General features: G+C 31.5%; 1 protein-coding gene across 2 annotated transcripts in view; it reads left to right on the plus strand.

Moving 5' to 3' along the window:
• Positions 1-15,227, plus strand: part of Atrnl1 (attractin like 1) — a 723,769-nt gene that overhangs the window by 134,169 nt on the left and 574,373 nt on the right. For both annotated transcript variants that reach the window (XM_047554249.1, XM_047554248.1), the window contains exons 11-14: positions 4,948-5,032; positions 6,932-7,140; positions 8,124-8,242; positions 13,556-13,688. In XM_047554249.1, coding sequence (XP_047410205.1) covers positions 4,948-5,032; positions 6,932-7,140; positions 8,124-8,242; positions 13,556-13,688 — 546 coding nt within the window. The remainder of the gene's footprint in view (positions 1-4,947; positions 5,033-6,931; positions 7,141-8,123; positions 8,243-13,555; positions 13,689-15,227) is intronic.

The raw sequence follows: 15,227 nt of genomic DNA on the forward strand, positions 1-15,227 counted from the left end.
GGTGCACAGTTTTGGTTTTGCAAGATGAAAAATTCTGGAACTGGGTAGTGGTAATGGCTACACAACAGTGCCAAGGTACTTAATGTCATTGAACTGTATACAGATAGTTCTGGAGTTGTGATTTAGGATTTTTTGGCTTTATAATAGCGTGAAGGTAATATGCATTCAGTAGCGGTAATATTTTGACTAGACCTTTTTCAGGGCTGATGACATTCTGGGCAGTGGCAGCAAGCCTAGCTCCCAGTCAGGTGCATGTTCATGAGGGTGGACAGCAGATGCTCCCCAGTGTACTGTGCTGCACAGCTATGATGTTTGATAGAGCAGGAGTATTTAATGCATTTTTGACTTATGATATTTTCAATTTAGGATAAGTTGAGGAATATCTGTGGTTAAAATGATAAAAAAAAAACTAACTCAATAGATTGAATGAAATAAGCAAGACAGAAGTATTTATATGATATGATACCATTTATTCCCATAAAATTTGGTAAGTTACAAAAGAACTGTGTCATAAGCATAGAAACATTTATAAGCAAGTATGGGTTAGTGGTTGCTTCCAAAGAAGAAAGAAAAAAAGAAACTCAGATTGGAGGGAAATTCAGTCATATCTGTGAAGTCTTCTTTCTTTAAAAAAATCTACATTTTAGGGTTGGGGAGATAGCTCAGTTGGTAGAGTGCTTGCCCTGCAAGCACAAAGCCCTGGGTTCAATCCCCAGCACTGCAAAAAAAAAAAAAAAAAAAAAAAAAATCTACATTTTACACTATTTCAATGGTGAAATATTGAGTTTGACAAATCTGGCTAGTAGTATTTGTAATGTCATTCTTTGGACCATTCTGTGTACTGAAAAACATTTCATCTTTCTCCCAAAAGAGAGTAGCTTATTGAATTATAAGAAATCTTCAAAAATTTCAATTTTTAGTTAATGCTTATTTTTAGTCTCTCAGAACATTTTCCTGACTCACTTCTTAGGTGGTTTTCTGAGCTTATTTTATTTGTCTTGAAAATCAACTTTCCTTCTCTCCCTGTGCCTAGTTTGTGCTGGATGCTGGCCCAAATTATTTATACTTTAGCCCAAGGTAGGCTCTATTGGGTCACTGTCTTTTCAGGACTCTGGATGTTTCAAGATGATCTTAAAAGTCCTCTGAAATATTGTGTAATAAGGTGGTTTCTGTAAGCCCTGCTCTTCCATCTGACTCTCTTTTCTGTTTAATTTCCTTTATGCACATTCTTTTTAAAAAATTATGTTGGAATAATATAATAAATGTACACTTTATAAATCATGGCCCATGTAGGGTGTGTGTATGTTGGGGTTGGATGGAATTACTGAAGCCAAACTGCCTTCTCATTAGCTGACTCTTTTTCATTTCCATTTCTTTCTTTTTCAAAGTTTGTACCCTTTATAAATTATACACTCAGAACCCCTTTCAAAAAAGAAATAATTTTCCAGAATTCTGTCATTTGCTTTTATAATATCAAATGTTCATAAACCTAAGTTATAGAAAAACAAAGGTAATGAAATAGACCTTATGTAAGTTTTTTTTTTCTTTCGTTCTTTTTTTTTTTTTTTTTTTTAGTACTAGGATTGAGCCTAGGGACATTAACCCTGAGCCACATCCTCAACCTTTTAAAAAAAAGTTTTAGACAGGGCCTTGCTAAGTGACTTAGTGCCTCACTAAGTTGCTGAGGTTGTCTTTGAACTTGTGATTCTCCTGTGTCAGCCTCCTGAGCTGCTGGGATTACAGGCCTGCATCACCCCTCCTGACTGTTTCTTACCTTCCCAGAGGTCTTAGTCTTCATTTCTAAACATAGGGTAAACCTGTTCAATCAACTTCACTGGATTTTTATAAAGATCATTTTAAGTAATGTGGATGAGAACACTTTGAAATTTTTATAGTGCTATATACATATACTATACATTTCTTAATTTAATCTAACATGTAAAATGGGCAGATTATTTTCATGCATAGGCATTTATTATAGTATTACTTAAAATAGAGCATTGACTGTTAAGGAACTTAATAGGTGTTATGTGAATGGTGATTCTATGGACCAAGTGTTGAGAAAACACTGGGTTAAATAAAGTTCGGTTAGGTTTCTGTACTTATACTCTTTCTTTTAAAAATTAAAAAAAAAAATTTTAGATATACATGACAGTAGAATGTATTTTGACATGTTATATATATATGGAATAAAACTTCCCCTTCTTTTAATTGTACATGATGTGGAGTTATACTGATCGTGCATTCATATATGAACATAGGAAAGTTATATTTGATTCATTCTGTCTTTCCTATTTTCATCCCCCTTCTTCTCTTCATTCCCCTTTGTCTAACCCAATGAACTTCTATCCCCTTCCCCCACATCGTGTGTTAGCATCCACATTCAGATAGAACATTTGGCCTTTGTTTTTTTTTGGGATTGGTTTATTTCACTTAGCATGATAGTCTCCAGTTCCATCTGTTTATGGGCAAGTGCCATAATTCCATTCTTCCTTATGACTGAGTAATATTCCATTGTTTTATACTCTCTCTTTTGAGAATAATAGGTAAATATACTTTGTAATAAAAGAGAAATTATACAAACTAAGGAACACTCCATTTTGGGGTATTTGTGTACTTTGGAATATACTTTGGGAAATACAACTCAAGATGTATTTTGTTGTTCAGTTCTCTTTTAAAAAAATTAAATTGTAGATGGACACAATACTTTTATTTTATTTATTAATTTTATATGGTGCCTGAGGATCGAACCCAGTGCCCCACATATGAAAGGCAAGCACTCACCACTGAACCACTATCCCAGCCCTTCCATCTTCTTTTTTCTAAAAACTATGATTTAGGTTTTTATAACTTCTTTATCCTCATTAATAAGAATATTTAAAACAAATTTGTTATATGTGTTTACAGACATTTAAGTAGGAAAGCAAGTATTTCATTACAACTTTGACTTTCACAACTAACTATATTTTAGATTATTTTCTTGTTCCATAAGGGCTTCTATGCTTCCTAAAAAATTGTTTCTGCAAAGCATGTTACACCTGTGTACTTCTATGAAATACTAAACCTTGCCTTTAGATATGACTTACCTAAGAAGATGAAATCTAAAACGTTGTCCTGAAAATATTCCTACTCACTGAATGCTGAATTATTTGAAATCTCAAAATCAGTGCTAATATATGTCAAATTGAAGGTTATATTGGAATAATATATATTGTTCTCAACCATTGTTTTCTATAGTTTTTTCCTTTTTATTGTTTATTTTAGTTATATATAACATTAGGATTCATTTTGATATGATTATGAAAGAATGGAATATAATTTGCTCTAATTCAGTCCCCAGAACTTCCCTTTTCCCTCCTCTCCTCCTTCCCCACCCCAGTCCTTTCCTAGTACTCTATTGATCTTTCTGCAATTTCCTTTTAGTTTGCTTTTTAAATTAGTGTCTTGTGGATGCACATGATGATGAGATTCACTGTGGTATATTCATGTATGTACACAGGAGAGTCAGGTTCCTTTGATTCCACTATTCTTCCCTTATCCTGGCCCCTTTTCCCTCCCCTCAATGCCCTTCATCTAGTCCACCAGTTTTTCTTCTGTTTTGATGGAACCACCCTCCCCTTTTTCCTGTTCTCTTTGCCCTACCCCATCTTGGACTATCTTCTGCATATCAGAAAAAAACATTTTGACCTTTGAGTTTTTGGGTCTGGCTTATTTCACTTAGCATGATAGTCTCCAATTCCATCCATTTACCAGAAAATTCCATAATTTCATTCTTCTTTACAACTAATACTTAATTTTATATATATATATATAATAACATTTTCTCTATCCATTCATCTGTTGAAGGGCACCTACGTTGATTCTGTAACTTGACTATTGTGAATTGTGCCGCTATAAATATTGATATGGATGTGTCTGTAGCATTGTAGTATTCTGATTTTAGATCTTTTGGATATATACTGAGGTGTGGCATAGCTGGGTCATATGGTGGTTCCATTCCTAGTTTTTTGAGGAATCTCCATACCGCTTTCCAGAGTTGTTTCACAAATTTGCAGACCTACCAACAATAGATGAGTGTACCTCCCCCCCACATCCTTGCCAACACTTACTATTTTTATTCTTGATAATTGCCATTCTGACTGGAGTGAGACAGAATCTCAATGCAGTTCTCATTTGCTTTTTCCTGATTGCTAGAAATGTTGAACAGTTTTTCATATATTTGTTTGCCATTTGTGTTTTTTCTTTTGAGAAGTGTCTATAGTTTTTTATTTTTTTTTGCGGTGCTGGGGATTGAACCCAGGGCCTTGTGCTTGCAAGGCAGGCTACTCTACCAACTGAGCTATCTCCCCAGCCCCTATAGTTTTTATATAGATGATAAAATATTTTTTTCATTTTCTATCTAGGTTTTTTGCATTAAAAATTATTTCCCATTATGTAAAGTAAAAGCTATTCTTTTGAAATATCACATTATTAAAGTGACTTAAGTGTTTTATTCTATGGTTTGATTTTCAGGCACTATTTCAATGAATACATATATCATTTGTCTTATGTGCATATATGTAATATTTGATGTAGTATTTAACTTTCCAGAGGTATACCTTATATTGATATTCACAAGTTTTACTGTATAAACTTTGGTATATATAATAAAGATATGTCATTAGTTATCTTCAAATGTAAAATATATCTAATTTCATTCATTTCATTTATTCTCATAAACCTAAAATTATTCATGAGGATTTTAAATAAGAGCTATTTTTATTTAAGGAATAATGCAAGTTGACTTGTGATAATAAATTGTAGGTCACAGAGAATTACTAATTTTTTTTCATTTTCCTGATTTTAACTAGTAACATCTTTAATTTGGCCAATGATTTTTTTATATTATTTATCTTAATTTATTCTTTTATTTCATTTTTTTGTTTCCCTATTTGTTTTTTTTCCTAGCTTGTGATGAATGGAAAACGTTACCGAAACCAAATCTTCATAGAGATGTCAACAGATTTGGACACTCTGCAGTTGTCATTAATGGGTAAAAGAAGCACATTCTGAATCTTTAGAGGGCCAAGGATGGGAATCCTTGATGTATTCACTCATTCTTATATTCTTTGTGAAAATCATCATTGGTATTTAATGGCATTGGATTTTATGTATATCCCTACTCTATTGTAGAAACATATGCTTCATTCTTTTATTTTAAAACATGTTTAAATATATTTGAGGGATAGGAGAGTGATCAAAGAAAGATGTTGAGATAAAACTTTGAAAAATCTTTTAAAGTCATCCTGACTTTTTTACTTTTTCCAGAGATCAAATGAAGAATGACTTTAAAAAGATCTAACTGAAGTGATAGAAAGGCTAACCCCTGTTTCTATCAGTGAGAACAAAGAAAGTGAGAATTAGATTCTCATTTTAGTTCTGTTATTGACTTAAATACATGATTTTTTGACAAGTCTCTTAACCTCTCTAGACTTGAATATCCTTATATCCCTTGGGAAATTGAGCTGGAGGGTCATTAAATTACCTTTCCCCTTTATTTTAATATGGTTTTTGTTTCTATAACAAAAATTTGGCAGTTTGAACTTGGATAATAGTAAACAATATCAGTTTATTCATTAGCTTAAAATGTGTAATTCAGAATGACATTTTTATTATCATCTTATCCTAATTATGTAAAAATTCTCCCCTATTGCCACACAATGGTTAACCACAGTGAAAGCTGTGTATCTTATCATTTGACTCTCAAAATAGTAATAAATGGAATTCAGTGTGAAATATAAAACCTCTAGCCTCTGTTGAAAATTGTTTGATTTTTATTTTATTTGTTTAATAGTAAAAGATATTCTCAACACATCTTTCTGACCTTTTTACATTTACTATGTTAATAATATTTTGAGAAATAAAAAATTATGCTGTTTAGGAGGCATGTCCAACTTCTTTGGCAGTGGTTACTATTAGTTACTTTAACATCGTCTAGGCTTCTCTTTCCAAATTAGTATTTAGAAACTCTTTTTGATTATTTTACTCTTGTTATTTTTATTTTAAGAGTGAATAATTGCAAGAAAAGTTCTGTATCTAGCTTCTTAATACTATGTGGTTAAAAATGATAATGCCAGATTGCAGTTCTAAAATGCATCTTATCATTAATATATAGCTATTATCTATTTCTTTAAAAAGTTTCCTGCTTTATTAAAGTAATGGTTATATTTCTGATAAAAAGAATGTCATAATTCTCATTCCTTCTCTTTTCCTCCTTTATTAATAAACAGATGTTTTGAAAACTTAATGTTTCCTTAATCCTTTAAGATTTATAGGATATTTCAGAACATAGGAAAGTTATGCCCAATTCATTTCTTTCCTATTCCTATCCTCCTTTTAAATGTAATTTTTAAAATTGAAAGTATTCAATGTGTCTGTTAGGTTTCTGGGGGGAATGAGGCAATAATTTTTTGATAATAGAAATGATTTGGCATGAGATGTATTGTTATTATAATAACGGAATCTTTAAATATTTTCATTACTTTGGAGAATTTAAAAATTATTTTGCTTCTATTTAAAATATTTTTGCTTCTATTTCTATTCTCATAATCTAAAATGAAAAGTGATATTAAAAAATTGAATAAAATAGTCATATTAGTCATGATAGTCATACTGGAAATGGAAAAAAGTCATGCATGCATCTTCATGGGCATTAAAATAAGACACTTGGCAGATAAAAAAGATTCACAGGATATTTCAGACTGTATCCAGAAAGTCTTAAAGAAATCTTATAATAGTTTGGTGTTTTCACGTCATACTGCATGTTAGAGATACTATTTTAAGGTACAGTTCTGTTTAAAAATAACATAAAATGTATAGTCAAATCTGTTTATTTTAAAAGCTAATTAGAGAATTTCAGTAGTGTTTAAGATTCTTGTTTTATTTTTAATAGGTCCATGTATATATTTGGGGGATTTTCTAGTGTGCTCCTTAATGATATCCTTGTATACAAGCCTCCAAACTGCAAGGCTTTCAGAGATGAAGAACTTTGTAAAAATGCCGGTCCAGGGATAAAATGTATTTGGAATAAAAATCACTGTGAATCTTGGGAATCTGGAAATACTAATAATATTCTTAGAGCAAAATGCCCTCCTAAGACAGGTAAGGTTTTTCTTTTTTGTTTTCCCTCTTTCTGATATTGAAACATCTCTACTTGACTAGAAGTAGAAATTAGTTTTTCTAATAAGAATTACCCTAGTAGCTTTCAGAAATGAAGAATTTATTATCCTCTGATTAGGAATTGCAGTGTGCGATTTAGCAGGAATTAATAATGTAAAACCTTTGTTAGCTACTTTTAACTATTATTTTTGAAATCTGTATATTATTATCCCTCATATGTAATACTCCATATATATCAATTATTTTGTAATATAATTTTAAAATGCCTTAAATATGTCATTTTAAGAAACATTACATACTTCAAAGAAATAGCACAAAATGATTTATTTTGCATTTGATATTTTCCTTCTTCCTAAATTATTGCCAAGCCATACCTTAAAGTTAAATTTTTTTTTTTTTAGAATTTGGTGATCAGTGTTATAATTTTCTATTTCTTATAAAGTGTTAAATGAATAAATCAGGCTTACCGAAATTATCAGTAAGCATTTTTATGTGTTTATTTACTTATAATTTGGATAAAAATTGTTAAGTTTGCTTTAAATGAGCAAGGGCTTCCATGCATTTTTGATGCTATGACAACAAGTATATTTTTTAAGTTTTGCTAATCTATATCAACTTAAATTTCTCTAAATATATTTGTTTAAAGAATAAACAATAATTTATTAAGTTCTTTTTATCCTCCAAAATGTATAAATTTAAATGTCTGTAGGATTCTAGTAGATCGAATTATTAAGGTGGGGGCAGTAGGTATTTAAAATCCTATAAACACAATTAAGCTACTAAGTTGACTTCATCTTAAATTGTTTTTGCCAGCATAATTTTTTTGTTTTTGTTTTTGTTTTTGTTTTTTTTTTTTTGGTTAAAAGTGTCTCAGTGATCCTTAAATAGGTATCATAAATGTGTGAATCAAGAAGTGTGGTATTTTCTTATTTGTCTCTGTGTTTTATCTCCCATTTGTGTTACAGCTGCTTCTGATGATAGATGTTATAGATACGCAGATTGTGCCAGCTGTACTGCCAATACGAATGGGTGCCAATGGTGTGATGACAAGAAATGCATTTCAGCCAACAGTAACTGCAGTGTGGTTAGTATTACAGGTGAACAGTCATGTGGTTAGCATTGCCGCCATATAGCACTCACTCACTCACCATTTGGTAGCACGGTACAAAAAAAGTACTTTACACATTAAGACATTAAATATGTAGGGAATCATTCACTTCTTGGTACATGGTAAAATCAGATGTAGTTCATTACTTAGATTTTTCAGTCTAGATTCTTCTGTTTTGGATCTAGTAATTTTAATTTCTGTTTGTGGATGAGACTGAAAAATTTTTACAACTGGTTAAGAAAAAAAAAAGTCTAAATATTACCTTCTGTGCTGATGGAAGTAGGATTATTTAGGTAGGTATTGAAATCATTCCCATGGGATTCCTGTATTAACAGTGGTCAGGCTAACGTTTTGTTCATACACTTTGTGTTGAAATATAACCTGAGATGTGAATAGTAGTTTCTCTTTTATCTGTCTTTAGATTGTTGGCTCTCAACTTGAGACAGTTTGTCTCACAGGGGACATTTAGTAATGTGTGGAGACCTTTGTGGTCATCACAACTATAGGCTGCTACAGGCATCTAGTATGGAGGGGTCAGTGATGCTGCTAACTTTCTACAATGCATGGAACAGCCCTTCCACAGCAAATAATTATCTGACTCAAAATTTCAATAGTGTTGAACCTCTATTTTTGATGAAGGATTACTGAAAAAAATTCCAATATTAATATTTATGGTAGATGAAAATGGGTTAGGAGCAGCAAAAATTAAGATTTTTAAGTGGATAAAATCAAAATGCATTTTTTAGACTATATCAAAAAGAGAAAGGGAAATTTTAAAAAGTAGTATTTAGTAGATTAAAATATTTTTTGATTAGCCTATAGCTTAAGTAAAAAGAAATAATGCGTATATAGATTTTCAACTAAATACATTATTTAGTGTTTTTCTATTTCTAATTTTTTATTAGTCAACAAAGGGTTTACATGTTTTTCAAGATAATAGAGATAAAAGATTTAAAAAAAAGGGGGGACTTGAAACTAAGTAAAACTTACAGTTATGTCATCTAAAAGTTTTTTAAATAACTAATAATATTTCAAAATATTTAGGTTTTATGGTTTTATTCTAAAATAGTATTCAAACTTAAAATGGAGAAAAATTAGCAATTATGACTCATTAGTTTAAACCCTTTTTCTTTCATACATATTTTGTTGGTATATACATTCTAGTGGTATAAATTGCTCTAATAGCAAGATATGCTTCACTTCTGTTTCAGTTTTAACATAAATATGACACAACTGTGCTTTTAAAATTTATAGTTTTAGATTTTCAATATAATTCATTTAATTGGAATTTATTTTAATGGAAATAGTGCTAGGTAAAATAAGACATAGGAATAAAGAACTTGTAATTGAGTTCTTCAGAGAAACAGAACCAGTAAAATGCATATCATATACATAATATTTATAATAAAGAATTGACTCACATGATCATGAAAAGTCCCATGATCTGCCTGCCGTCTGCAGACTACATGCCCCCAAAAACTGGTGGTGTAAATTCTGGTAGAAGAATGGAGGCCTGTGAAGCTGGGCTCAGTGGTGCCACCTGTAATCCCAGCAGCTTGGGAGGCTGAGGCAGGAGGATTCAGAGTAAAGACTCAGTCTCAACAAAAGTGAGGCACTAAGCAACTGAGAACCTGTCTCTAAATAAAATATAAAAAAGGGCGGGGAATGTGGCTCAGTGGTTGAGTGCCCCTGAGTTTAATCCCCAGTACAAAAAAACCAACAAAACAAAAAAGCCCAAACCAGACCAGACCAGACCAGACCATCCTATGAACCAGTAGCATCAATGGTGTAAGTCCTGGCCAATGGGAGGAGAGGAGAAGAGTACGCCTCAGCTCAGCAGTCAGGCACAGAAACGTTCTTCTTTCCTTAACATTTTTGTTGTATTCAAGCCCTCAGTGTACTAGATGATCACACATATTGGGGAGGGCATTCCGCTTTCCTGAAGTCTATGGACTCAAATGCTAATCTCATTTTGACCCATCCTCACAGAGACACCCAGAAATAATATTTAGCAAAATATTATATCTGTATCCTGATCAAATTGACACTTAAAATTAATTATCATGTAATTAAAATATAAAATGCTATTGATTAAAAATTGCAAGAAGATTTTATTTTAACCTTTCTGGATAATTGGGTGACTGTTAAACAATAAAAATTTATTTCTTACTGCTCTAGGCTAGGAAGTTCAACTCCATACACTGACAGATTCAGTACCTGGTAAGGACCTGATTTCTGGTTCATAGAAAGGCTTCTCATTGCTTTCTCCCACGGCAGAAGGGAAGCTACGGTCTCTTCAGCTTCTTATAATGTTAACAATCCTGTATTTGAGGACTTCACCCTTCTGACCCAAATCACAACCATAAAGTTCTAACTCCTTATGCTATCACTTTAGGGGTTAGACTTCAACATATGAATTTTGGGGTATATATTGAGTCCATAGGAGACATTTGTACATGGAAGATGAACACATGTAGGTGAAAATACACAGGTCTTAAAAAATCACATTATGTAAAATTGTTTTCAAATACTTATTTATAATGTGTACCAGGGATTGAACTCAGGGGCATTCCATCACTGGACCATATTCCCTGCCCTATTTTGTATTTTATTTAGAGACAGAGTCTCACTGAGTTGCTTAGATCCTCGCTTTTGCTGAGGCTGACTTTTTACTCTGAATCCTCCTGCCTCAGCCTCCCAAGCGGCTAGGATTACAGGTGTGCACCACCATGCCTGGCTTATATTTTATTTTAAATGATGTGTTAACAAGGACTGCATTGGATGACAGTATACATGAGTATGCACTTATAATTTTGAGTTTGATGTAATGTACCTTTTAGACTGTTTTATCAGAATGTCTGATGATTAGGCTAAACCAAATGCTACTGAATACAAAAGGTCTATGGGATTTTAGTCAAAATTATGTGCACTGATATTCCGTTTCATTATTTAGCCACATTTACCACAAATTGCATATTTTGTTCTCTAATACATCATCTAATCTGTTTGCTTCTCCTGGATTTACATTTGAAATTTACATCTATATATATTTGGGAGAAGAGTAGTAGAGTAATGGTTACTCTTCATAGTCGTTTACTAATGCACATCTGGTTCATTAGGTCAAAGATGCTAGCCATGTTTCAGAATAACAGCAGCCTTCTGTTTTTGGTATCTTGGCCCTACGTGTGAGAAAAATACAGTTTCATCTTTTGTACTTGTTCAGTATCAGTAAATGACTCTGTTGTTCTTAATGAAAAGCAGTAGAATTATTTGGATGGGAATTCTAATGTATTGGCATTATTTTGAAGACTGACATGAAGCTGTTATTCTTTCTCTTATTCCAACATGTTTAGCCATTCTCTTGTCATTTTTGTAAATAATTTATTATTTAATAATTGAAGTTAATTTATTTCTTTTTGGTTAGCTGGCAAATGTTTGAAACTATAGTCTTGCTGATCATGTAAAATAATGCTAAGATTCATATGCTATATCAAAGCAAATAGCTATTAATCAGAAAAATATCAAGAAAACAAGCTTATATGTTCATAATGAAAATGTGATAGAATAATGGTCACAAAGTAACTTGAAATTTACAAAAATGTATAATATGGAATATTTTAGATAAAGTAAAGATGAACATTATATGTGGGTAGTTTTTGTCTGTTATCTTACAGTAAATATAATGTGCTCTAAAGAAATTAATACTTTCAAAGTGAAAGTGACTGCAGAGTATAATACTTTGTGAATAAATATTTAGTGAGTGACATTTAAAACACTTACAAGGATAAAAATCATTTTAATAGTTTTATACATAGGATAGTTGTTACTTAATTTTAATTTTTACCCTTACTTACTGAAAATGTTTAGCTCTTTTACATGAGAAGGTCTGAGGAAAACATTTGCATCAAATACACAGAAAAGATGGGGGGGCTTAGGGTGCAGAATTAAGTGTTTTATATTTTTCCCTCATAAATGGAGTCACAGGAAGAGTTGAGTGAAAAATTTTAGTATCTGATTTTCAAGAGGTAGACTTTGTCATTGGTAATGATGTCATGTGAAGTAGTTGAATTACAACCAAAGTTCCTATATTGCCTGTTTTTTTTTCTTTCTTAACCTTTAACTCAGAGCCAGAATTAGTTGAAACAATTACATTATGTAGTAGGATTGAAAAAAAAATTAACTTTGAAGGGTTTTTTATAACCTGTATGTAGGAAATATGACAGATACATGCAGGAGACATTAATTATTATTTAGGGTTGTAGAAGTAAAATTACTTTGAGTTATTATGAAAGTAATTAATTTTTTTCAGATTGTATTGGATTTTCATAAATCTCTTTAACTTTTTTTTTACTGCTTATCACTTTGTGCTTTATTTCCAAGGGTTTGCATGGTATTTTATTAAGACTAGAATCATAGCATGTTTTCATTAAGGGAAATTACTTCATACATTGATTTTATTTAATTGTAAGCCTGTTTTCAGACTCATTAAAAAAATTTTCATTACATAAATTCAATTTTAAATTGTGTAATTTGTGCAAGTTATTTTCAATAAGAATTTATTCTAATTCCAAGAACAATAGTTAAACTTTCTAAGAGAAAAAATTAGATAATGAAATTTAGCAGAGTTTGAGCAAAGAACAATTCATGAATTGGGCGGAATCCTGAACCAATAGAAGTTTGAAGAGCTCCTCCCAATAATATGATCAGTTGGTATTTATAGCAGGAAAACAATATCCATACACAGAAGTAGTTTAGTTGGTTACAGCTGGGCATTTGCTTTATTTGGGATGGTGGGATGAGATATTTGCCTTATATGGACATGGTCTGATCAGCTGGCAGCCTGTGATTGTCTGAGACCCAGTTATCCCTTGCAAGAATGCATTCTGAAGTAATTTGCAATTTGCTTACTTACCAAGTTAGCTTGCAGTGCACTATGTATAAAAGCAACTTAGTACCAAATTTATTTTAATAAATGAATGACATAAATAAGAGAATTCTGATTTAATCAAATTGGATTTGGAGTTGGATGGAAATCTGTATTTAAAGTTTACCAGGATGGGCTGGGATTGTGGCTCAGTGGTAGAGTGCTTTCCTTGCATGCATGAGGCACTGGGTTTGATCTGCAGCACCAAATAAATAAATAAAATGAAGGTATTGTGTCCATCTATGACTAAAAATTAAAAAAAAATAATATAAAGTTCACCAGGAGATTTTAAAATACATTGATGTTTAATAATCCTCACTTATATGTTGATGAAAAACAACAGGCTTTATCTTTTGTTTTTCTAGTCTGTCAGAAACTACACCAAATGTCATGTGAGAAATGAACAGATTTGTAACAAACTTACCAGCTGTAAAAGCTGTTCACTGAACTTGAATTGTCAGTGGGATCAGCGACAACAAGAATGCCAGGCTTTACCAGGTAAAAATTTCAAAATTTGGTGAATGAATTTTCTAGTCTACAGATGATTACCATTATAGTAAAGTTTCTAAATTAAAACAAATTATAATAGTGGAGTAATAACATCATTGTTTCTGTAAGAAAAGTTTCAGAATAGTACATTGTTTTTAATTCTTTAAGATGTTCATGATTGCTTGTGTTTATTATACTGTGGACTTTGTCAGATACCTCTACATTTAAGATATCTTAATGACATAGACAATAATAGGCACTCAGACTTATCTAGATTTTATAACATTAACATGTTTATTAACATTTTGTCATATTTGATTTGATTTTAAAGTACCCTTTATTTAAAAAATTCAGTGGATATTTTCCTCTATTTTTATGAACTATGATATTGTAATAAATATTATTTGTTTTTATAAGATTCTAAATTGTATAATCCAGAGCAAAGCTCATTTTAAGTGATTACATTTTATTTTCACAGTTAGTATTATTAATAGATCCCAAGTACTTTTCCTTTGAATCTGAAAGATAAGTCAGAAAGTAAAAAAAAAAAAAAGTAATTTAAGTGTTTAATGAGGTCCATCTTTTTGTTGTACAGATAAATTTAGACACATGGTGGTGAAGTGACTTACTCAAAACCTCATGTCTTGTAAATGGCAGTGTTGTAACTATTAATTGGGTGTTTTATTTTTGTTTACTTTTTGCCTGTCTCTAGCCCATTTTTTTTCCATTAAAAGTTTCTGAACTGATTTAATTTAAAAAGAATTAGAAAAGTCGATCACAGATTTTATGACTGAAAGAGACTTTTTCTTACAAGTTCATGTAATAAAATAAAAATTTGCTTTTAAAAATGTCATTGAGGTTTTATAATGTGTATTAGTCTGTTTTATGTTACTCTAACAATATCTGAGGCTGGGCAATGTATTAAATAGAGTTTTGGAGTCTGAAAGTTCAAGAGCAGGCAACTCCCTAGGTTTAGCCTGTAAGTTTCCCCTTCTATGTTATATTATGACAAATGAGGAAGAACACATGTGAGACAGAGAGATCACATGGCAAGAAAGGAAATGAGAGAAGAGAGAGAGAGATTGGGGAGGAGCCAAACAAACTTATAACAACCCTCTTGTGGAAACTAACTGGGTCCCTCTTGAGAGCTCTCCTCTCAGTGACCTCCCCACAAGCTCTACCTCTTAATAGTTCTAGCACCTCCCACATTACCATACTGGGGACAACACTTCCAACTCATGAACTCTTGGGGGACATACTCAAAACCATAGTAGACTATTTCTTCAGATTTTGAATTTTGCTTATATACTGACCTTTAAAGCTTTTAAATAGTAGTATGTGCATATGTTGTCATTTTGTGAAAATTAGAGAATATTCAGTAGGCAGGATTTATAAAGCTATAATGAGATGACACTAAAACCTTGGAAGTAATATTGATCTTTAACAGTTAAACTACAAAAATTAACATGTAGATCAATAATAATGCTTCAGAGTCTTCTTTAAAAGACAAAATTCTGAACCAAAATGAAATTCACCTGAAAAAATGTA

This window comes from Sciurus carolinensis, chromosome 5 (genome assembly GCF_902686445.1).
Source record: "Sciurus carolinensis chromosome 5, mSciCar1.2, whole genome shotgun sequence".
Lineage (NCBI taxonomy): Eukaryota > Metazoa > Chordata > Mammalia > Rodentia > Sciuridae > Sciurus > Sciurus carolinensis.